General features: G+C 39.0%; 1 protein-coding gene across 1 annotated transcript in view; it reads right to left on the minus strand.

Annotated features, from left to right (window-relative positions):
• stard13b (StAR related lipid transfer domain containing 13b) overlaps nt 1–18,059 on the minus strand; it is a 61,419-nt gene extending 43,360 nt beyond the window's left edge. Inside the window, exons 1-5 of the mRNA XM_080888829.1 lie at nt 17,973–18,059; nt 15,273–16,288; nt 10,121–10,264; nt 8,820–8,969; nt 3,611–3,644 (exon numbers count right to left, since the gene is read on the minus strand). Coding sequence (XP_080744955.1) covers nt 3,611–3,644; nt 8,820–8,969; nt 10,121–10,264; nt 15,273–16,172 — 1,228 coding nt within the window. The 5' untranslated portion in view covers nt 16,173–16,288; nt 17,973–18,059. The remainder of the gene's footprint in view (nt 1–3,610; nt 3,645–8,819; nt 8,970–10,120; nt 10,265–15,272; nt 16,289–17,972) is intronic.
• Nucleotides 18,060–25,929: the final 7,870 nt, after the last annotated feature.

Here is a 25,929-nt window from a genome sequence, read left to right on the forward strand (position 1 = left end):
TAATCAATCAGGCCGAGGTCTGAACTGGGGTATTGCAACACCTTGATTCTTTTGTTTTTTAGCTGTTCTGTTGTAGATTTGCTGCTGTGCTTGGGGTCATTGTCCTGTTGCATGACCCAGTTTTGGCCAAGGTTTAGCTGTCAGACAAATGGCCTCACATCTGACTAGAATACTGTGGCGACAGAGGACTTCATAGTTGATTAAATGACTGCAATGTGCCAAGGTCCTGTGGCTGCAAAACAAGCCCAAGTGCCTAATAGTTGGTATGAGACATTTGTGCATATGTGCTAAGTTTGTTTTTTGCCAAATGTGGAGCTGTGTATTTCACCTCCACTTTGGGTTATGTTTCTCCAAAGGACATTGGTCAAGAAATGGTTTGTTCAGACACAACTCTGCAAACCTAAGCCCTCTGCAATCTTTCTCCTGAACAACTTACTTGTTCAGTCATTTTCTAATTGCGCTGTCATGAAATTTAACATTTAACATTCTAAGTGAGGCCTGTAGAAGCTGAGACGCAGCTCTTAAGTTTTTTTTCTGTAATTTCTTTGAGCATTGCACAGTCTGACCTTGGGGTGAATTTGAAGGGACGCCCACTTCTGGTAAGATTGAGGTAAACGCTCCAAAGCAGCAGACTGCCTAAGCTTCTGCTTTTATAGAGATGGACACACCTGCTGATCATTAATCAATCAAGTGCACGGGATTAGCAGCACACTGGTGCAACTTATCCTTTTAATTCCAAAGGAATCAGTAAGGGTGTACTTAGTTGTGAAAACTCTCTTTTCCCCCTTTGTTTCCCCTTTGTTTTTCTTATAATCAGCAGCAAGAGATTTCCACACTGAAAGTAGATTAGCATATGTATTCAGAGACAGGATCTGTGTAAATGAGAGTATTAGAGGGAAGCCTCAGCCTGACAGTTCTGGGCCACAGAGTGCTTTTTAAGCCACATTTGTGTGATTTTCTCTCAGACTGGTGCTTGGGTAATACGATGTTGATCATAAAGCAAAAGACCACTTACTTACGCAAGACAGGGATTAAGGTACTTTTTGCTCATCATCTATGCAAGGTTTAAAAAACTTTCTATAAATGTTGAGCAATATCTTCAGAAATTAAACATTTCAAAATCAGTTTTAAGCTTTTTCCCCATCTTCTCTGAGTGTTTCCATATGTGGCTTGAATGAAGCTCTAGGCTTTTCTTTTTTCTTTTGAATCAGGAAACAACAAAACCAAAAGTCAAGAAGGTTAAAAGGTTGACTGTTTTCCAGAAATGACTCACAACATGATCTTAAATAAACAACAAGAAGTAGGAAGAACTATTTCAAAGATCTCTGCTCTCTGCTCGTTCTATTATAAGTTACAAACATGAAGTTCAATGTTCAAAAGAATTCAACACCATTAAAAGCTGTGCTGCTCTGACCGACCACCATGCTAACAAAAGATTTTTTTTCCACACTTTGTTAATAAAAATCAGGTGTGGTGGCAATTAAAAAAAAGAATAAAGATTAAATAAATACTAAATAATATTTATTTAATAAATATGACAATAACATAATTTACAGAAACCCACCATGCATTAATCATTGTAAAAGAACTTTTGGGCATCCTTGCATACAAGTCATGTGAATGTGTAATAAGCCTGCAGGACATTTCTAGCACATTAAAAGCAACAACAAAAACAAAGCCTCTTCTGGTCAATGTCAATGTAATGAGGTGGACGGTGATGTTATAGTCTACACCGAGGACCATCTGGCTGTCTCATATTCATGTCTTTAAAGAGGTTCCTGCAGCCCAGCTGCAAAATACAACCAGGAAAACTCACACCTAATGAGAAAAGACCATCTTTTACAGGATCATTCTCCGTGTCACTGGTTCATGTCTAAACCATTTGTAGATTCTATGTGCTTTTTGACCTAATAAAGTAGATAGGGATATTGTGTCTAATCTAGCTAATTCCAATCAAACTATCCAAACTAAATTAAAAAAAATTCCCATCAGAAATCATTTGATGGGAATCTTTTATCTGGGTTGACAGATCTGTTGATGTTTTTCACTGTGCTCGCACACTCAGGTTTCCAAGAATCAGTCACAGGACATATCTCATTCACACGACCAGACCGCACATTAGTTAACTGCTTCATAAAAGTGACATGGAATTTTTCCAGACCGTAATGTCCACTTGTGCAGTGCAATCATGTACAGCTGAGGTCATGTGAGAGTGCAACCTGAGACTAAAATGGCATCTACCCAAATCCTGCAGCTGCCCCACAAGGCCTACATCACACCAAGCCAAATATTTCCTCACAGCAAAACAGAAACAATTTTAACCACCATGTGACCAATATATAAAAGGCCTTTAAAACAAGACTCTGTGCATTTGGACATTCTCAAGACACGGTTGGGAGGGAGCTGCCACCTGTGGCCATCAGTCTTATTGTCTGGTGCCTGAAGAATGCCACCATGTGAGCCAGCGTGCAATCCAGCCTCAGAGTGCACAGAGGGTTGTTTTTTTTAAATTACATACAGCAGCGGTCCTCAACCCCCGGGCCACAGACTGTGAGTCGTTTGGTACTGGGCCGCGAGAGTTGAAACTCAGGTGTGAAATTTATGGTTTTTATCGTTATTTATTTTAAATCGTTTTTATCGTTAACTCTGTTTCCCTGGGTCTTTTTCCTTGTGTTATGAATAAATCTTCTTTTTTTGTACCGATACAGGTTTTGCTGTATTTATCCGCAACACCTTAAAGGCCGGTCCGAGAAAATATTGTCGGACACAAACCGCTCTGTGGTGCAAAAAAGGTTGGGGACCGCTGTCATACAGGACCGTACTTCACTGATGTTAAACTGGCTGTGGACTAAGACCAAAGACTCCTTAAACAATGACACTTTATGATCCAGTTATAAAGTTTCAAGGCATCAAAATTTAAAATTTCAGGGTCTTATGCTTTCAAACTCCCAAAAGAAATTCTACAAGGTGACAGCGTCTAATCCTTTTCTTACATAATAGTACTATTATGTAATAGTAGTTTTACTGTACAGTGAACATTAATTGATTTACAGATCTCCTTCCCCTCCAACAAAAAATCATGGTGCATTATATTTGCTGAGATATTTGAAAAATTGCATTAGAAATTACTAATCAAAAAAATGTTACTCTGTTTATGCTCACTCTTCTGTAGCTACCTAGATGCTAAAGTACCGTGAGCGGAACTTTACATGAATATGAAGGGAAAAGGATATGTTAAAGATGTAAGGACCATAATTGTATTAATCAACAAATACCTCCATGCAATCACTGGAAGTAATAGTAATATGCATTAACCTACTTATCAGATTTAATTCCTTATTAAGTGAAGGTGCCAGTCCACTTTAACACTTGATTATAGCTATACAAAAAAAACGACCCTTAGCTTTAGTGTAATATTAACTAATACTGATTTTTTTTTAAAAGTGAAAGCAATACTTATTGATATGCAATTACCCCCCACTGCTTTCTGGTATACTCAGAAAGCATTTTCTCTATCAGCTTTATCTGGTCACATGCTCTCCCAGCATGCACTGCATAGACAGGCATTTTGTTGGGCAGCCACTAATAAAAAACAGAAATATTGTCTTACCTGCACCTGATGCATCGGTCACCTTACTGAACATCTGCAGGAAAAAACATTCAAATACTGGTCACTGTAGCAGAAACTGTATATATAACATGGTTTCTTTTTTAATGGCACTTTTCAAAAAAGAAGATAATAAATAATAATAATAATAATAATAATAATAATAATAATAATAATAATAACAACAACAATAAATTAATAGTCACTAAGGCTTTACTTGAATGCAGCTTCACTTTGGCAGCCATACATATGCACCAGTTCACATTTTTTTTGCCATGAAAACTATTCAGATACAAGCTCCTAGTTCAATGATTTTCTTTAAAATGTACTTATCATTATCTAATTATAATTATATAATCCCCTTTTAAAGAGAGTCTTATCAGCTTGCTTTCCCCAATAAGACCAAAGAAAAACTATCAAAGATCATTTTACAGAATCATTTCTTTGGAATGCTGTTAGCGCTGGAAAATAGACCTGTGTGGAAATGGTCTTGATGCATTCTCAATCATCCAGGAAAGTAAATCTGAAAAAGTTGATTCTGTTCATCTGGACATAGCGTTTTGTGGGAGAAAAGTTTCGTCACTCATCCAAGTGACTTCTTCAGTCTCAGCTGACTTCAGGTTTCCCCCAAATCTTATAAACAGTGGAAATGAAGTGCTGATACATGAACTTGCCACTGTAAAATTACGCTGGTCAGCATATTCTTTATAACCTTTTAGTTTAATGGTTATTAATATAATTCTGCTACTGCCAATAGAGGCCAAGGAACTGAAAATCTTTTCCTGACTGGACATGATCTGCTCTCCTGCCCATCTCTCTTTTCCATTTCCCCTCTGTGGCTCACTGGTTTGATTTATCCACTTGTTTGCCTGCCCTGATTCCACGTTCATTGTGGAATAGGCAAAAATGCAGCATATAGTCCCAAGATGTCTTTTTTCTAAAACTACAGAGCCTCCATCACGACTGTTAACATACAATTAGCCCACAGGGCACTGTTTAGATTTTCTATTAACATACTAGCAAAGATTTCATAACTACAAACAGTATAAACCCTCACATTTTTACCTCTAGGCTGGATGAGCAACCTAGTAAAAGTCATGTCCATGTTGCTGTCTTCTCTAGATAGTCATTGACACTATTAGGGAATATAGCAAATAAGCACAAAGGACAGCAGGCAGTCGAAAGGAGATTAAGGGAATAATTCCCAACAAGTGTCTGGCAGGTGGAGGGGGAATTCTCCAGGGTTAGCAGGCTCAACCACTCAGTTACCTCCAGGCACAAAAATCCAACTCTCTTTGAGAACCAAATTCAAAAACAAGTCATAAATGTATGACTCATACCCTTATGTGTGTATTTTTATCTCTGTTTAAACATAGACGAGTTGAGTGGAGCCTCTTCAAACCATGAGGTATAGCCACTGATGGATCCCTCATTATTGACTGTGAGATTTGGCACAGCCTGGCAGAATTTCCTCACGTATCTAAACACTGAAAAGAGTGTTTAGATACTCTTAATGTACAGACATGAAGAAAGTCCTTATCTCTGTGCTTAACTCTGTGCTGTAAATAAATTTTCTGTAAATGCAGCCCTGGTAAGTTAGTCTCAATAGACCTGCTTTAGACCTAGTTTCAGAAATAAACTCAGGAAAATGAACACTCCAAAAACCAGATGCTGAGCCCCAGAGGAGATGTACCAATTTGAAGAGGTTTCAAAGACATGAACACATCAATCATTCTCTTTGTCTCAAAAGCCCCTGAAAAGTATTTTATCCTGACTTATCCTGAGATCTGACCCACTTGAAGCACACATCGCCTGATTCAGGCCAATCACAGACACATGTCAAAGGTTACAGGTCAGAAAATGTGACATCCTTTTTTTTTTTTTTTTGGCCTGTCCCGTTTGGCTCTTTTGCCATCAGAATTGTTGTCTAAAGGCAAAGAAAGATGCCCAACGGATTTACTTTACCAAACTGACCATCCCAGCCTTGCCGTAATGGTCCATTTGATTTGAAAATGTGACATCCTAAAAAGAAGCGAAGCACAGAGTACCTTTTCATGGCTGTTGTCAGAGGAAAAACTTCCCTTTGCTTGCATCAACAAGAATGTTTATACGGATGGACAAGTCTGTGTAAGTGAATGACAGCTGCTGTCTCACCACACATGACAAGTCAACAAGGCCGAACAGTCAGTCTGAATGAGAGACCAGCATGCTCTACGTATACCCGTCTTTGTCAATGGCAATTAATGGAGGAAACCTCAACCCAAATACGTCTCTATTCACCAATCACAGAACACTGAAAAAAAGCTGGTCTCAAAAGCAGGGTGAAGCTAACCAGTACAAACATGAATAGAGTTGTTATTTTTCAGGCTTTATAGTCACATATACTCATCATGAACTAAATGTCATGGTGATTTGGGGCTTTTAAGGATTTCTTTGAACAGCGCAACACATTAAAAAAGAAAAAGGAGTAGCACTCTAATGCTAAACTAGTGTGCAATGCTACCTCTCATACACTCAAACTGTGTTGTCTAGAGTGGCTCTATTATTTTACTCTGTATTATGTGTTTACCCTCTTCCCATCTTTGCTACCATAAGACTTCTCCATGTTTGTGACTGGTCAGATGCTGCTAACACCACCCCTTTCATGTGAACGTGCGTGTTGCTAGATTGAGAAACTCTGGGTAGATTTATCGAGTTGATTACCACCTACATTGCCGACGTCAGGGTAGATGAAGCCAGATCACAGTAAGATATTCTGGGTATCTTGAACTTGCTTCATAGATGCAGGAGGTAAACACCATGTGACACAAGAGAGTGCTGCTGCAGTATGATTCAAATGAACTTTCAGTTCAAGTCCAGTTAATGCTAGAAGCACTGAAATCGAACTGTTTGCAGAAAAAAAGATACGTCTCTTTGTGCCTTTTGTAAAATCAGGTCTGTTTAGCTATTCATAATGGATTTTTTATGACAACTTTGAAAACCTTAAAACGTATTTTCCTCATTGGAACCACACGCAAGGAATATTTTTCTATAAAATCGCATAATATTTTGCTGTAGACATTGTGTAAAGAATTCTGTGTGCATCTTCCTCTACCAAGGCATTATCTTAATCAACATCCAAGACATTCCTGCTCAGATAAGGTCTAGCCTGAGGAAGCTATGAACTGCATTCCAGTTTTTAGAGATGTTACAGATGTAAGGGAGTGTATCATCCAGGTGCAAAAAACCTTTGCCACATGGTTCATAAAACATCTGTAAATTAAGCTGCAATTACCAGTTCCAGCCGTGTGTTTTGTCTCACACATTCAGCTTGTTTATTCTTTGACTCCAAGTCTGTGACTGAGACTTCATTTCAACTCCCAGCTGTCAGAAGTTTCATATGGACCCCAGAGCTTAACATGTCCATGCTGCATGTCATTTCATTTCACCTATATCTGTAAACTTTGCATGGTCACTTAGTTATATTGTTTGGCATTTGCAGATATATGTTCATTTGCTTGTTTGTGGAGGGATAGTGCTATAGTTACTGATATGGTATTTGGTGATCATGGGACAGATCTCTTGAACAGCCTAAAACATTTCATAACTGAAGAATAACATGAACTCATTATCCAACAAAATTACTCCATCTATAAAATATGTGAACATACACAGCTGCTCTGACACCAAGTTTTAACTCATGCCGTCATCATTTCCAAGAGGTACTCACGGGTTTCACAGAACATACAGGTGTCACCTATTCTGAGAATGTTCCAGAGACCAAAATGATCCATTTTGTTTAACTACAACAAAATCCAGTCTGTGGTTTCGTGTTGCAGCTAAACAAAATGAAACCTTTTCAGACTAACATCAAATATTATAATGTGGATGAACATGTCACAAAATGATACTAAAAACATGTATTAGAGGGATTTTATATTTTGGAAATCTTTCAGTTTCAGTTATTTGTTCAATTATTTCTTCACGGCAGCGAAACAGTCACATTCTTTGCCATAAGAAGTGAGTTGTGCCTCTCTAAGGATGTTTGACTGACCTGATTTCAAATCCAAACCCTAAATATTTACAGATGTGTAGACAGATGGAAATGTTGTGTAGATTGGGAATGAAAAAGATCAAAATCCCAATGATGGCTTTATCTTTAAAATAGTTACACATTTAAAATGTTTACTTTTGGGATTTTGTTTTGTCTACACACTTTGATATTAACAGTGCAGAGACAGGTAAAAGGTTGTTGCTTGAAGTTGCTGAATTTCAAGCGACTTCATGCTTGAAATTCTTCACTCTTATTTATAGTCACATCGATTACCTCCCTGCAGGTTTAGTAAAGGCCACTTTGCAACAGTATTTATTTCTCCTATGCCATTCACTTTTTAAGGTCTCTTTGATTGCCACATCAAAATCATTGGCTACCATATGGGATGGTAATTTGGCCCGAGGTTTTGTACTATTATTGTATTATTGTAGGGTCTTTACCTTAAAAAAAAAAAGCACCTTGAAGAAACTGTTGTTTCTGATTTGGTGTTATATAAACAAAATTGAACTGAAATTGATTTAAATAAAAACAGGGTTTAACAGAATGTAGGAAAAACTGCTGACTCGCTAATGTCTCTTGGTGTAAACTGAAATCTAGCTCATAACATTTGCTATTAACAAATCTGTCTTTGTACCATCCATCCATTTGCTTCCGCTTATCCTTCGCTTCCACGACAGTGCTAACCACCGTGCCACTGTGGTTTATTTAAATCGCTGATTGTTAACAACTAGTGAGGTCACAGTCACCATTACTTATGACTTTTGACTACTTGAATGTTTGAGATATTACATTCACCAGAATGAGATTCAAGGACAAGCAGACAACCTAAAAAGCTATCGACTTGGATCATCTGTCATAAAGCAGCAGAAAAGCTAAATGGTAAATTTACATCATTTGTCATTGGATTATTTATAGATCATTATAATTTAGAAGGAAGAAGAAAGAAAAGAATTCTTAGCTACTTTAAATTAACAGGCAGTCCATTGAGTAATGCCCATTGGCAGTCAACCAAATATGCTGTAATAAAAATCCAGAAACTTAAATCTTAGGCTGGATCTACCAAATTAATTGAGAACAACAGCAGAGTTTGCATATCCTGTACTGCACACTATAAGCTCTTATTGGCTTAGAGAAACTGACTGATCCCTGCAGGAAGCTGAGGTTCTTAGAAAAACTTACCGTCTTCTTGGTTCTTGCTCTGGTTCCCATTGAGGAGCTGCGAGGTGTAGAAAACCAGTCTCTGTTCTGACATTCTTCTCTTTCTGGTCTATGGAGAACTTGGTCGTTCAGGGTTTGTTTTAACGTGGGCTTTGGAAGCGCACCACCCCACTGCAACAACATCACAACAGCAAACTGTCAACAACACTGTTTGGTCAAACAGAAAAGGACAGGATGGGCTCAACAGTGGCCAGGGGAAAAGAAAACAAGAGGCTGAGGTCGGCGTCTGGGGAAGTGAAATCTCCACTCTCAAATCAGCTTGACAGAAGCACACAAAGGAGCCTGTATGTGTGCATCTTCCTTTGAGAAGACAGAGAGTATGACCTTGTCAAATGTCCCAGTAAAGATGTCTTGTCTTCTTGCCCAGTTGCCTGTCATTAGTTAAAGCAAGTAATAGTGAATGCCTGGGATGGTTATGCAGATGCCTGTGAGGCATGTAAGCCTCTCTCAGCCATTCCTAATGGACCAAATCATACAAACTCCCTTCCAACACAACAGCTCTTCTGTGCAGTACATACATATGGAGCCCAAAAGAGCACTTTTGTTCATGAATGCAAACTTTTGTGGGATATTCCATGAAACACGCCACCATGAGAAGGGCCCTTTTTAGAAAACAGTGGTATGGTCGCAGTTGTAATGGCAAAAGTACAATAGCAGTCTGTTCCTGCTGCACCACTCTGACCAGGCTAAAGCACTGTAGATTCCAGTATCACATCTAAGTGCCGCAGACCTACATGATTACACAGACTAAGAGGCACACAGATACTTCTAGACAGCGTGACAAAGCCCATAGTGTCACAGACTTTATTACCATATCTCACAAACCTTGCAGCACACTATACCTCCCTCCACATACTGGGTTTATGGGTTGTTCCTGCCTTATTTGAGAGCTTGTCTATATCCTCACCTAATGTGCAGCTCTTTAAATATATGGACCAGGACATAAAAAATTGAACACCTGTTACTTACAGGTCCAAATAATCCACTGGGATTTTCTCAGAGAGCAAACTAAATTGATTTAGGAAAGTTTAAAAAGTGTGACCAAGTATGCGGCATGCGCTTCCCAGGAATGCAGACATACCACACCAAAGTGGCTGTAACACTTCACATATCATAAGGTACTGAAAGTGGAAGTGCTGCACCCCGCGTGCTGCTTTATAACACATTCAGTGACACGTACTATTAATTCTGCACGAGTATCAAAATACAAAACTCATTGCTAATTATAGCTATGATATCAAGCTGTGTGAACAGACACCAACCTGTTTCTTGCGGGTGGTGCAGGGCGTGTCTGAGGGGGACGAGCTTGCACTCAGAGCCTCCTCTATGTCCAGATTAAGCTGGTCTAGTTTCTTCATTAGCTGACTTATTGACTCCGACCAGGGTGACTGGACCTGTGGAGACTCCTGTGAGTAATCAAGCACTCAGGTAAGAGTCAACAAGCAAACAATGCCATTATATAGTATTCAGCCAAAAATTGAGTCAATACAGGGACACTTTTTAGTACTGTCTAATTAAAACTATCAAGGGGTGTTTTATTCTGCAAAAAATTGGGCATTTTAAATTGTCACCTTTACTATCTTAATTATTGCTGATGTATTATAATAGACTTTTCACAGTTTTCAGAAAACATCTGTATCTTATTTTTTGCAAGTTTTAACTGTCAAATAAATCGCATAGACTAATCACATCATCAAAATCAAAAGTCGTCATCAAAACTGCAATGGAAGTAATCCAAATGAGGGTGACTGGTTAGTCAAATTTGACACATGCAAGCTTCCAGGTAACATCTGTCAATTTACCACATCCCCATAGGCTCAAAAAGTTACAAACAAACCCCCCAAAATGTTCTTGTAAATTGCAGATGCAGAGATCAGAGGTCTGCCTTGCTGCCATGCATGCATGAAATGTGATATCCTCAGGGTGAAAGAGCAGACGAGGAGGTTCCAGACATGTGTGCCATACAGAGCATGATGGAATACCCCGCACTGGCTTTCACCACTCCCCAGACACACAGTGCGTATATAAATAGACCATCTTTACGCAGACAGGAGCTGTGTCGGTGCTTCTGGAGGTCCATCCTCATTAATCAGCTGGATACACTTCAGTCACCAAAGCATAAATTATCATTGCTGTTCTGTAATCTGAGTAGAATGTCAGCCTGACAGAAAGGACAGATATCACTGTGTGTTTTCCTTGTGTAGCCCTGGGAAAGATCAAATCCAACAGCACCCGTGTGTACCTTTTTCAAGAACCTGAGTATGAAATCCTGGGTTTTCTGGAGGATTTATCACAGTAGCAACAGTTTTAAGGGAGCTCCTCCAGGTATTCCATACACTGCAGAGTAAGTATGTTAAAATTGTATTCCAGGACAAAGAGCTGGACATTTAGTAAACAGAAGTTTGAGTTCAGATCAGCAAAGGTTCACTCGTGGTTTATCCAGTAGAGCTTCTGTGTTCATGTTTTTGTATGAGGTAGATGCACCAAGGCCATTCTGAATCGTTGTCTGTGACGTCTTCAAGTTTGCACGGAGTTGTCATATCAGTTCCTTCCCAGCTACTTTGTTGCTAAAATGTGGATTTTTGAGTAAAAACAAAAGATAAGAGTGTGTAACAATCGTGACTCCAGGCTTTTAAACGTTTCCTCGAAATCCCAGATAGTTACAGAAAGTAATGCCTGGGTGTTTCTTTTCCTCAGTGAATGTTGATCGACTCCAATTTCCTGTTAAACTCAGAGGCAGTGATCATCAACCACCTCCGTAAAACCAATACGTAATTTCCTAGAATTTTAACTAAAACCCATGCCTGAGCCTTCTGTAATCAAGTCATTTTCTCCAACATTAGAGCTTACTTTTCCGAATGAATGCTCTGTTGGGGAGTTCCTGACAATGCCTTGGAAAAGTGTACCTTTCCAGTCGGAAGGTCATTATTTTCAAATGTTTGGAAACAAAAAAGGAAAATCTAATGAAAAGTAAGAATAAATACAAGCTATCCTATCTACTTTAAAGTAACTTTCTTACTAATAAATACCTCCATTTCAGAGAAATAAACTCAAACAATCCCTGGTTACATGGAGCTCTACAAATGTTGTGACATTGAGGCAAGTAATAATAACACTAATAGCAGTAGGAGTAATATTTGTACTAATAGTAATATCCCTTTTTACTTAATATTTTTATCCCTTTTTATTTAATATCATCAGCTTTCTTAAAGCTGTAAATCACTCTCAATGTAGCAAAACATTTAAATAATATTACAAACTTATTTTGCATTCTTTCTAAAATTTGATGAGCTGGAGGAGACACCAGGCACACTTTTCAGCCGGCTGATCAGCCATGGTTAGCTGACTGACCCAGCACTGGGAGAAAGTGCTTCCTTTCACTCAATCCCAGAGGAATGACCTAAATCTGGCCAATCCCCTGCTGACCTCTAAGGCCTGAAGGGTCTTGAGGGGTCACCAAAGAGGAAAAAATAAAGCTTCCTTTCTCTGCTAGGTCTGCTTTTCAAGACTGATCAGGGAATGTAAAAGGTTTGACATTGGATCAGAATGTTTAGACAGCCCAATCCTCTCTGTCTGCTTAACAAATACAAGGAATTTTCACTTATTGTGAACAGAAACCAGACAGCACAAACTCTGCCCTGTGGTGGATAAACTTGTGGCCACTGCTAATAAGTGAAATGAGAATGATAACAATGATTCTGTGCCTGAGCTTTTTTTATTTTACATGTAAGCTTCATCAGGATATTCAAAATGAAAGAATACACACTTATTCCCAAAAAAGAATCCTCCTACACGCTCAGTGTTTCTGTTTCGGCTTCTGTTTGTGTCTGTCTGAGGTATTCTGCAGATTTAAAACAAGATATTTTCCTGTTTGTGTTTATGAAAAACAGTCATGGAAGGAAAAAGTTGTTCAGCTGCTCAGTGTATGTTTGTCTGTGGCTATTTGAACTCTTTTGATGAAGAGTCAAAAAGCCGAAATAGTCATTTTAAAGATATTGGTGATCAATTCTAGGCCAAATGACTGAAAATACTGAAGGAACGGAAGCTGGAGATCTTGTGAGGTAATTGACCCTGGGTATCAGACAAACACAAACGCAAGAGCCAGATGCCTCATTCTGGAACAAGCTTGAGCCAAATCTGTAACACACTCACACTGCATCTTTTTAGTGACATCCCCACAAGGTGCTCCTCAGGAATGTGGGCACTTCTACTTGGAATGAGACAAATTCCAGTGAGGACTTGACAGTCAAGTGAGACACTACCCTTGATTCATCTCGTCATGCCTTTACCCTCAATCCTGCCCTGGCAATTGTGTGAAGCCTCTACACCATAGCAACTGCGCTGGTATGAGTCAATCCTTTAGATAAATGCATCAATACTATCATCTGGGGACAACAAGATGTGAGCTGACTATAACTTTATCAGCGCAAATTGGCCACATTGTAAACCCCAACATACTGGCTTTGACATGGAAATGAGGAGTTAAGTGTGTGAGATCTGGGCTGGCTGCCTAGTCTACGCCACCCACAGAGAGTGCCAGAGATCACCATGGAGGTATCCAAATGTAGCAGCCGGTCATGCGAAAGGGCAACGGCTACCTGGCTGCTTGGAGAAATAAATTACATTCCTACTACCCTGTGTTGCAAAAATACCCCATGAACACAGCCACAGCCATATCTGTAGAGCTGGAAAGATAGTTTAAGAAGTGCATTCTTTTACTTACATTTGAGCCAAAATCAGCTGAAGTAAAGAGTTGTGAAGATACCACAGAGTGTTAACTTTATGCAAATGGTGCCCTCATATGGTTCATGTTAACTACTGCAACTGTGTGCTATTTCAGAAATAATCTTTCACATCCAGAGACTTTAAAGAAAGATATGCACACTACCACAGTCAAAACAAACTGGACTGTGCAGCTCTAGTGTTCTGCAATTACATATTTAAATTATTCAATCAGAGGTCTGGAGCCAACCCAGAAAAGGGAAAAAAAACCCAGACAGGATGAGGCTGAGAGATGAAGCAAATAACAATAACTACAAGATAAGTAATTAATTAGTTAACTAATTTATATTGCTACGCTGATGTTTGCTACTTTTTATTTTACTTTATTTTACTTGTGTATTCATTTATTGGTATATTTTCCATAGCCCTACTGGCTCCCCCTTCTAATAACACACTATGAGACTCAAGCATGCTCACAGAAACATAAAGTTGTCCGCACACTAGTTCCTTAAAACTTCACAAACAACTTTTACATGCCTTGCCTGGCTTACAGTAACCCTCACATAACAGCCTGCCTGCCATAAGATGACACGGTTTGTCGTGTGACAGCACAAGAAACATTTGTTGCTGTCCTTTAATAATATTTACAACAGACTCCCTGGATTCCCTGCATTCCTCAACTCCTCTCCAAAACAACCTATTCAGGGCAGAGTATCATTCTGCACATAAAGCTGGCATTACGACATCTTCCCCAACCAACAGACAGAGAAGTCGACATGCGCTTTACTCTGCCCTGCTCGACTGTTAAAAAAAAAAAGACAGTTATGTGCAATTGGATACAACCTCCTCAGCTGTAGCGGAACACATATTTAATGGATTATAAGACGAATGTGCATATAAGATTTTAAAAGGGCAATAAAGATTAGTGATTGCCTTCGATAAAGATGGGGCAGAAAGCTCAGTAATGGGCAGCTAAGTTCGGTGCCAATAGGCCTACTGAAATGTTGCTGCCTTCTGATGGAGTGTAAGGAAACAGAACTGCAAACAGCTTTGTACATCAGTACCAATGTGGAGTCTATGTACTCCCACACACTTATAGCAACTCTGTTTTAGCTCTCAGTGTCAACCTTTCCTTTTCTAAAGAAAACAGAAAAATCATGAATTCAGACACTGAACTGTACCTATGTTATCAGTATATCCGTTTCCCTCTTCTTAGGATATCATGCTCTAAAACACTTTATTTTATTTGCCTCCAAGAAATCTTGTGTGAATTTATGACAGAATTCACCGGTTTTAGCACACGTGGGAAAACATTTCACATGTGCTAAATTCAAGTGCAGGGTCTTCTTACATTATGTCTTGTATTGAGATATTTCATATGTTAAATATATAGTTTTTTGGGGGGGGGGGGGGGGGGTTGTAGGGGGACATCTAAAATAAATATCACGTGTCATTTATGAGTGCTGTGAGCGCTGCCTTATGTGGCAGGAATAAACAGTTCTGTGGCAGCATTTAGTGATGAATCTACTGTTGTAGATTTCCACTTCATTACGTTTCTTTTCTGTTGCTAAGTAAGCAGATATTTTATTTGTGAAATTGTGCATCTAAAAATAACTTCTATTTTCATGGCAAGGGGTTATTAATTGATTAATACTAAAATTGAAGGGCAAAAGAGAATATTTTAAAGCATACCTTCTCACTGCTGGTTTCCCCCTCTGCTTCATAACCACAGCTTCTCAGTGTGTGATCATTTCCTGCTCGTGAGCTCGTGCAAAGTTTCTTTTTCTCTTTGCCTGCGTTCCTCTGTCTATGATGGACAAGGAGATCTTGACCGTGAGGTAGCTCTGGGAACACATCGTCATCGTCGTCGTCGTCATTGTCGCCGTCGTGATGACCATCATCGTCCTGCTCACCTTCCTGTGATGAGCCTCCGTCGTCAGAGCTCTCATTTACAAAAGCATAGCCGTTGCCTGTCGGAGGGCAGGTGTAGTCTGAGAAGGTAATGGAGCTCTGTTTGTGTTTCACAATGTGTGGCAAATCCAGGACTCTCAAGCCACATTCGGGAATAACTGCAGGGACCTCAGTGGCAGGAATGGAGTTCCGATTAAGGGCGACTAGGTCAAAGTTTTTGCGGTCTATTTTCAAATATTCACAGGTAAAATCCAGCGTCTCATCAGGATGATTCTGCACAGCTTTGCTTGACTGGTCTTCTGATTCAGGAGGAGGAGGTGAAAAGTTACCACAGCAGCTCTGATTAGTCCTGAGTGAAATAAGTTTCGATTCAAGAAGCTGAGCTGAGTTCAGAGATGCTTCCCTAGGGATGACTGACTTTTCTTCAGTCTCCAGAAAGCACACAGTCTTCTGAACAGCACAAACAAAAGCCTTTTCATTTGTGGTTATATCTCCACTTCGCTCTAAGAGTGAGCTTTGGGCTTTAGAACAAAAATCATCTCCTCTGCGCTCCAGTGAGTCATTAGTTGAGATAGCAGCATATTCTCTAGGTGAGTCTTTTGTGAGAAAGGTCACTTTGTGCAATCCTAAAACTGTCCAAGACTGATGATTCTCCAAATTCACCTCCGATGTGACCTCCATTTTTGTTGTATTTTATAGTATTTCATAATTCAAAGCATAAATCCACAAGTACTTGAGCTTGATATATCGGACGGCCATTTTTCATGCAAGACTCTCAAACTGTGAAGCAAATGAACCTGAAACAAACAGAAAGATCATTTGTAATTCATGTGAAAAAGAACAAGAAGATCACAGCTCACAGCACACGTAAAACGAGATGATACATACTCGAGATGTTTACGTATGTCTCTGTGTCCTGTAATTACCACAGCCTCACTATACCCTGTACATGTGTAATATAAAGCCTCTAAATCTAGCTTTGAACGGCTCTGAGTACATGCCATCCAGCCAAGAGCGTGGAGTGAAACTAAACTCAACATCTGGCTCATGCTGGGCTGTTCAAGTCTGGATCTGTTTCACACCCAATAGTGGTGACATCACTGCACAGAGGAATCTGACTGCTCTTCCACAGTTGGTGATTTATTACGCACTCCGCCATTCATCAGGGCAGAGGATGTCCGTGGATGTCACCCCTTCATTAAGCCCTTCTTTAAAATGCACCTTGGACAAGCCCGAGACATTCAAAGTGTACGCGGAAAAACAAACAATTTCCTTATTGTCACGGCGAATGAGATGAGCCGTGTGGAAAAATAAAGGAGGATCCAAACGCAGGCACTTGTAAAGGTGTGAGGGTGGTTTATTAAACACAAAAAATAAAAATGGACAAACGGCGAAAGGAACAAAGGCTAAACTATACTGGGAACAAACTGACTACAGAACACGAACCTGAATATGAATGAGAGCGAACAGAAACAGATGGTGGTGGACAGCAGGAAAACACACAGATGAAGCAGGGTGGATACACAGACGGACCAGCAACTACAAAGACAGAAGACGCGACTTAAATGCACACAGAGAAACACAGGGAGATTACACACAGGTGGGGGACACAGCTGGGAGTAATCAACGAGATGAGACAAGCGGTAAAACTGAACACACTCACATGAGACGCAGACCTTCACAATAAAACAGGAACAAGAAACCATCACACAAAGATGCAGACTCGACACTGAGAGACAGACAGAAAATGACACATGGAACTTGAACTAAACCTGCAAAAACATGAGAACACAAAACCTACTAACAACTCCCTAAACAAGAATAACTGAAACATAGATTCATAATCATCATAAGGAAAGAATCCAAAATGCAAAAACACACCAAAACACGACAACTCAAAATACTGGGTCAAACTGACCCAGAACCGCGACACTTATTTTGCCACCAAACAAGTTTGTCATCTGTGTAAGTCAAATGACATTTTTTCAGATGATCCAGGACGATTCCTGAATAACCATAACCTACAGGAGACCTGCTGTTTCTAATCAGCATTTTAAAAGCAAAACAAGTCACATGCAAGCCCAAACGTTTATCAAGATCATCATTTAGGTACGTGTATTTACGTGTATATTGAAAGTTAATTTGTGTAGTTTAGCCCATGTGGGTCGGCGCTGTTTCTGTGAGAAATCAGCAGTTGGCAACGCCTTTACATGGCCTTGAGACACTTGACAAACAGTCATACACAAACACACATGCACACGAACTTTGGAAAACAAGCAGATAAGGCATTCTCAGACAAGGACAAATCCTAACTGGAAAAACAATGCTAGACATATGCATTTGCAAAGGCATAAGCAGTGTTATATAATAGTTTACGAAACTCTGTATAGGGTCTTCAGTACAACCTGTCCCTACATGGTGTATGTGAAGTGTACAGAGGATTAGGGTGCCTTTCAAGGAAATGCTCTTTTTTTTCCTTACTTCTTTCTTTCTCTTTTTTTTCTTTTGTTTAGTGTTTCCTTGAAAAGTCTCATTATCCTCAGATGAATGCCGGGCTGATTTAAATGAAGAGAAGAAGTCACAGAGTGAAGACAGACTTCGTGTGTTCACTGACATGGCAAGACTATCTAGAAAAGTGAAAAGAGTCTTGGGGGATTATTAAGGCAATAAGAAAAAAGTCCTGAATAGTTCAACATACTTAGAAACAACATACAGCCTAACACACAAACTCAGCTAAGCATTATTAGCAAAGAGAGAAATTAACAGTTATCGTGGTTTCTACACTCATAAGCACAGGGAAGGTGACTCTTACCTGCTGAGTAGAAATGAGTTGTCTGTGTTTCCTAAACAATGTCACTGAAATCATGGCAAGACAGAAACAGCAAGCCTGGTTCCTGTAAAAACAGAGAGAGAGAGAGAGAGAGAGAGAGAGAGAGAGAGAGAGAGAGAGAGAGAGAGAGAGAGAGAGAGAGAGAGAGAGAGAGAGAGAGAGAGGGAGTTGGACAGCCCCTCACAGCGGCACACATGTTCACATAGACTTCTTCTGGCAAGCCTGCCATCACCCCCTCCTTATGCTTTTCTCTGGGATAGGGGGGCAGCAAGAGTGATCAGCTCACATTCTCCCTGCATATGAGCAGGGAGAATGTGTACTTGCTCGGAGGTGAAAGGGGAGGAGAAAGGAGATAGAGGTGGGTGTGCAGAGTAAAGGGACCAACAGTTGATAGTGTAAAATAACGTGAAATGGTTTCAAGACCTCAAAAACAACCTCTGGGGAATGCCTGAGTTCACTGGCTGAACCGTCTGTGCTCAGCTTTGAAACACTGTGATGAGAAAGAATGCTTTCAAGTCATTCACCCTGGGAATCAGGCTGGAGCAGGTAATCACAGATTAAGATGATATCTTTGTGAGAAGATTGAAACGGAAGATTCAGATGCTGAAAAGGAAGCATGCTTCCTCAAGTTTTCATTTACAAGCAAACACTGACTGTTCGGTTTACATGAATACCACATTGTACTAATTTGTGTAATATTCACATTATAAAACATAAATACATTATTCTTAATGGCACCTTTGGGAAATGCCTAATAACTGAGTTACATTATTGATATTACTTCATGTATAGAAAATATTTTTTTAATGTCTGTTCAAAGAAAGTCCCTATAGGTCTCCATATTTTTTAAGTGATGTAGATTTATTTTATTTTATTTCATACTGCTTCTGGAAGAAATTTGAAGTAAAATTATGCTTGCTTTTATAAGTTTATAACAATTGTCTCTTTTATTTGATTTTCAGGAATAATATGTGAAACCACTTCTACAGAAATAAAAAGCATTTGGACTCAAACTGACCTCTGGCCTGAGGGGAGAAAATGCTTCTCTCATTCATAAAATACTTTGCATTCAGCCTGTGGCTGTCATCTTCCCTCAGCAGTGTTGAGAGCTTCCTCCTGCTCTTTATTCCTCTTTTCCTAATTGTCTTCAGCCTTCTTCCTGCACCGTTCACAGTTTGAGTTAGGTGTGAATTTTACGCTTGAACAATCCATAGATCAGTGTTAAGTGACTTAACAAGCAAGTTAAAAAGATTCCTCTAAAAAAAATTCAGGTAAATAAACTGGTCTGCAAATGAATCCAAAAGCTTCCAAAAACTGTAAGATACTATACTATGCTATATAGTACAGTATAATATACTTATATATATATATATATATATATATATATATATATATATATATATATATACACACACACACACACACACACTATATAGTATACTGTATACTATACTATATATAGTATAGTATAGTATACTATAGTAGTATATAGTATACTATAATAGTATACCATACTATATAGTATATACTATTACTATACTATTACTGACCCTTATAGTGCATTTTTTTTTCTTAATCATATAACCCATATGTACGTACAGCAGCAGAAATGTTTCCATGTATATTTAGGAATACTTAACACAGCAGTTGTTGAATATCTATTCAAATCTGCTTTTTGACCTTTAAGATAGGGTATGAGTGCAGAGTGTGCATGATCTTTTGTTCAGTCATGACATTCCTGATGTCCTTGATGTGTTTATGTTTATATTTCCTCTACTGTCTGGATGCTTACATGGAAAGGTTACATGAGGCACACAAGAGCTTTGGTGTTTGAACATTATCATAAAAGGGAAGTAGTATAGCCCACTAAATCTCTCTATGTATATATATACACTGTATATTTACAGTAGTCACTTTACACTGGTCTAACACACAGCTAGCAGCTACACCCACCTGGCCATTCATCTCTCAGTCAAAATGGTCATGCTTTTTAAAAAAGCATGCATAACTTAAAAAGCAAACAAAAAAAAGTATGTTTTTTAAAAAAAATTGCTCTATTGGACTGAAATCAGGTGGATGTGGAGAGCAGTCACCAGTGAACTCCTTGTCATATTGAAGAAACCAGTTTGAAATGATTTGAGCTTTGTGACGTGCTGTGTTATCCCGCTGGAAGTAGCCATCAGAAGATGGTCACACTGAGGGATTGGCAATAATCAGGTAGGCTGTGGTGTTTAAATGATGCTCATTTGGCACTGAGGTGCCAAGAAAATATCTCCCACACCATTACAGCAGCAGAAGCCTAAACTGCTGACACAAGGCAGGATGGATCCAAGATTTCATGTTGGTTGCAAACAATTCTGATCCTACCATCTGGATGTCAAGGCAGAACTCCAATTCTTTTAGGCAATTTATGACTTTAGCCAGTGAAAATTCATTTAATTTGACTAGGCTTTTAAATTCAGAACTGTTGCACTTGAGTGATTTTACTAACAAGTCGAAGAAGTCATGTTTTGGGCCCGTGTAGCCATTGAAGTTTCTATTTTCTTCATTCTAGTGGTTCCAGAAACATTCAACTGTTTAGTACCAAAGCTAAGCGCAACTTTTGAACCCACAATCATACGCAGAGCTTGTCAAAAAGGAAACAAGACAAGGCTTCCCACTGCAGATCACTGCTATGACAACTATGTCAAGACAGGTCTGGGGATGGATATGTCAGGCTTGCAAAGCAAACTATTTGAGATGGCAGGAATTCCACCAAGGCAGCAGGCGGAGGCGTTCCGTGCCAAACCCTCCAGAAAGAAGCAAGTGTGAGTGAAAAAGGATATTACTGATACTTCTGGCAGATTTACAGAGCAATCAGAGAGACAGATTACCAATCTGTTCGTCACTCACTTCAGCTGGATGTATAAGAGACTGAAACTAGAGGAGTTCATGATCACTCTGTTTTTCTGTTCTCTCTTTTCGAAACATTACAGTTTGACAAATCTAAGGTTATGGAAGATCTTTCTGGGGTGACGATTTGCCTTTGAGTTCACACAGCCATGTGAAAAAACTGTCAAAAGAGTCATCTAAACCCCACAATGCTAAAAAGCAATAACACTTTTTATGTCCATTTATATTTACTAAATATAAACTCCAAATAAATATCCTTTACATCCTGTGTGTGAATGATCTATTTTTTACTTTCAAACTTTTCATGATCATTTTAGAACTAATTAAATGTAGTTATTTCTACTTTTTGGAGTTAACATGTAATATATAGCGAACTGTTTATGGACCTCCGGTACAAACATCACCTGTAATTATATTTTCACACGTAACAATGATATACACGTAGTGATGTCAAGATATTAAGAGATTTATAACTTGTGAGGATGATTTACACTGTATGAGGTGAAACACATTCACCTGCTGTCTCGTCTCTCCTTCTTCTTATCAGAGATATCAACAGGGCTGTCAAGATGAGACAGACGCTCTGAAGACGCTGTGATCTTCACATTTTATAGTGAGATTAAAGTGAGGGAAAGGAAATGGAGCCAGCTGTGTTGTTGAAACATGTGGCTGTATGGTGGTAGGTTTGCCTGCCAGCAATGAAATGTCCTATTGCTACACAGAGCAAGAGACAGAAAACACTAACAGTGTCAGTATGGAAAATGAATAATTTATCTGCTTCTGCAACACTGATAACATAAAGCATTGCTTATGCTGTTGTACGCATTTTATGCAATGCAAACTGTACAGAGCTGTGGCAACAGACAGATACAATATAAAACACAAACATCACTAGAAAACATTCCAGCGATACCGCAGTCTGGCTCAATATCTCTGCTGCTTTCTGACTCCCCTACAGATTCACAGCATACCAAAGAACATGGGCAGATGTTCTGCATTATCACATGAAGCTACACTTGAGCTTTATCCCGTAAAAGCTGTGCAGAGAAAATTAGAAGCCCAGTTTTCAGATTGTTTTTTCTCCTCATCAGATTTGAATTATAGCCTCTAAAGACTGATAAAGGTATATTCACAGTAGTTTTAATGGCACATTTCATCCTGAATTCATCTAGGAAAAACTAAGATGTGGATAATTGTGAGATATTATTTTAAAATACCAGCAATAAAAAAGCAAAATCACAAGAGCTACAGGGAACAAATTGGATAATTATAGAAATCAAACGTAATAAGCATTTTAAAGGAGAAATTTATGTTTTCACTAAGCAGGTGACAACATGCATGATGAAGCCTGATGGGTGAGGTGAGGGTTTAACTTAAATGTGCATGCAAACAGCTTGCCAACTTCTCTGGGGATGAGTATCCCTTTATTAGAATAAAAACTCAGATTTCATCAGTAGTGTTGCAGTTTACATGTTTGCTTTGCAATCAAAACAGCATTGACGCAGTCCTGAGAGAAGACTTAAATCCAACTGGAGTTGTGTTAGGAAAGGCATCCACCATTAAAAAAAAAAGAAAGAAAGAAAATTTTCCAACTCAAATATGCAAATAAGGGAGCTGCTGAAAGTAGCTCTCATATTTCATCAGTCTTTTGGAGTTCATTAAAAAATAAAAAGGGCAACATCAGCAGATCCCAGATCTTAAAGCCACCCCTCTGAAATAAAACACTCTCTTGAATGAATTAGAACAGCTGTTCTTGAAATGCCCCCATGAGGGCCATCAGTGTGTGATAGCAGATGTTATCTTGGTTTGTTATTTGCTTAAGCTTTTTCTTGCTGATAAAACAGCAACAGAGACTATTCTATTCTAATTATCTATCTTAAAATAGAGTTAAATATTCAGATTTAGTGACCAGTAGATTGTTGCGTTAATCAAATATTTTCCACTTAAATTGAAAAGCTGAGACTTTAAAACCAAGAGCTTTTCCACTCGCACCTCAACTGTAACCCCGCTGGCAAATATTTGTGTGTCTATATTTTTGGCTATGCTCCCTTTCATGAAGTCTTGGCTCATTGGCTCACGCATAACAGCTTTGACAACACATATGGGCAGAATGCATAACAAAGGAGAGCCATACAGAAAGAATTAGTCAGGGTAACAGCTGTAAAGACATTGCCAAACAATGAGCGATGCCAGGGAATACTGAGAAGATAATGAACGGAAAAATGTAAACACTGGGTGAAACGACAGAAAATTATACCACAGCCCAAACACAGGCTGCCTCACCTGGATGTATGTAATTATAGGAACACAGGATTGGATGAGGAGTCAGTCCATTATACTTTTCGTGTGACCAGAGGATTGCCTCGGAGGGAACGAGCAACAGGCCGTCAATATCATACAGAAACAGCAGCTACAAATTAATTCAATCCAATAACCACTCCTGCTCTCACCTGCTGCAACACGCTCTACAAGCGCTCGCAATCTACCAAGGAATTCTTTCTGCTCGGAGTTGAGGGGTGGAAGGTGCGCACAGAGGGGTTTGTGGGCTTGATGTTGTGATTGTTGTGTAATTGACAGGTATGTTCAAATCCAGTGTCTGATGCAAACATTGCACCACACACTCCCCTACTTGGGTTAGACAACTAGCACGTTTGCTGCTTCCTGGAACATGAAAATACATGCCAAGATGACAGGGCTATTTGGAGATGACAGGGTTATTCATTTGGTTAAAAACACATTGCGTGCAGAATAAAATTGATCATGCATTTGTGTATAATAAATGTTATTCGGGGGACGTTTTTTGTTTTGTTTTGTTTTTTTAGTTGAAAAAACAACAACAACAACAACAACTTTGCTTTCTAAGCAAGGAACCAATTGTAACTTATGCCACGATGAGGAAGAAAAGCTTTCTCACTTTAGTCAACCTGCTCGTATTTTGCCTGATGAGAGAAAGAGAAAAACAGATCAAAGGCCAGCAGTTGTCATCTTCTTTCTTTGTTGCTGCCGGCAATGAGATGCAGGAGCTGCAAGCCTTGAAAACAGCTGCCCTGAAGCAGACTGCAGCTCACAGCTGTGCGTCAACTCTGCTTTCTGCTTCACTTGTGAAAAATACTGCAGAACTACACAAGGGTGTTATCACACTTTAACATTTGATCTAAGTCATGGATATCATACTTCACAATGTGGTTCTCATTTTCTCTCACTCTCTCTCGCTGTATGACAGGTTTCAACCCCTCGACCCTGGTAAGCCTGAACATGATAGTGGGGATGGATGGATGGATTTTCAAAGTAATATACTGCAGTATTTGATGCATTGTTAGTGCTGTTATAGTCTTCTTGGTCTTCAGCAATCATGAACTTGCTTTAGAATTAAAATAAATCACAGTAAATATCAAGTTTGCAGTATTTTAACATGTAATTTATGTTTTATTGCATGTTACTCCACTTTACATGATTATAGTGCCAAACAAAAAAAATATATATACATACCTGAAAATGAAAAAGAATTTAAAAAATCAAATGAGAAAATTCTTTATTTATCCTGATTCTAGTTGCTTAAATATGATTATTTACTGTTTTCTTAGTCCTCCTTACAGTAAACTGAATATTTGGACTGTTAGTCCTCATCCTAATGACACACAACAAATACCAAATAATGTTTATTAATTTAAGCAGCAATTACATATCAGAGAAGCTAAAAACAATTTCATGTTGTGTAAAATGAAAACATATACTTAATCCATCCATTCCTCCATCACCAGTTAACCTAACATGGATCTCCCTAGACTGAAGGAGAAAACCCACACAGGCACAGGCAGAACATGCAAACTTGATACTGAAAAGCTCCAGCTGCTCAAAATATATGCTTTTCTTTACAAATTGCAGCTTTCATCTGTGTATAGTCCACATTAATAATTGAAAGCAGTCTCTTTCCCAGTGTCTGCTAGAGTGCCTCTGCTTCCTGAGAGTGAGCGATACTTTAAATTAGGACCCGAGGCCATTATGAACTCATTAAAACTGTATAGGTGAAACTGGGTGCTTCTGACTGGGCTCCCCCCAGTACAACACACAAAAAGCTTTAAATAAAATAGAAGCACATAAAAATAAATCTTCAGGATCAAAGTGACCCTGAAAATAATAAAAAACTGAAAATCCCAGAATTCTACTCATTCTGCACCTCACAGCAAATAGAAAATTCAGCAAATAAGCTAGTAGATTTTTGACACTGTAGGGAAATTAATAGAAATCACTGGTTGCCTGGAACACTCATGCGCCACGTGTACAAGTGATTTGTCATAAAAGACTGAGCACATGGTCTTTACAATGATGAGATGAAATTTAGTAAAACACCAAAGCAAAAGAGAAAATCCACCATAATAAATTAATATAACCTTTATCGCCAGCACAATCCCTCTGTCAAGATATATCGGAGTCTTTCAGTTAAGAACAGCCACCTTCATCTCTCTCTATTCGAAATGCCTGTTAACAGGAATGAAGTCAGTGATTGATTTTACCTCTCTAATCTCCTCTCTCTATTATGAAGAGATTTCCCCTCTGCACCTGAGGCCAGCATGCTCGTCTTATTTCTTATCTACCAGTGAGTACAGTAGCCACTCTCAGGGGGCTGTGCTAACCCCAATCAGCCAGACAATTCTCTCTCTCTAACACACACACATCCACACACACACCCCCCCACACACACACATATTCATGAAG

The sequence above is a fragment of the Rhamphochromis sp. 'chilingali' genome, assembly GCF_963969265.1.
Source record: "Rhamphochromis sp. 'chilingali' genome assembly, chromosome: 8".
In the NCBI taxonomy this organism is placed as follows: domain Eukaryota; kingdom Metazoa; phylum Chordata; class Actinopteri; order Cichliformes; family Cichlidae; genus Rhamphochromis; species Rhamphochromis sp. 'chilingali'.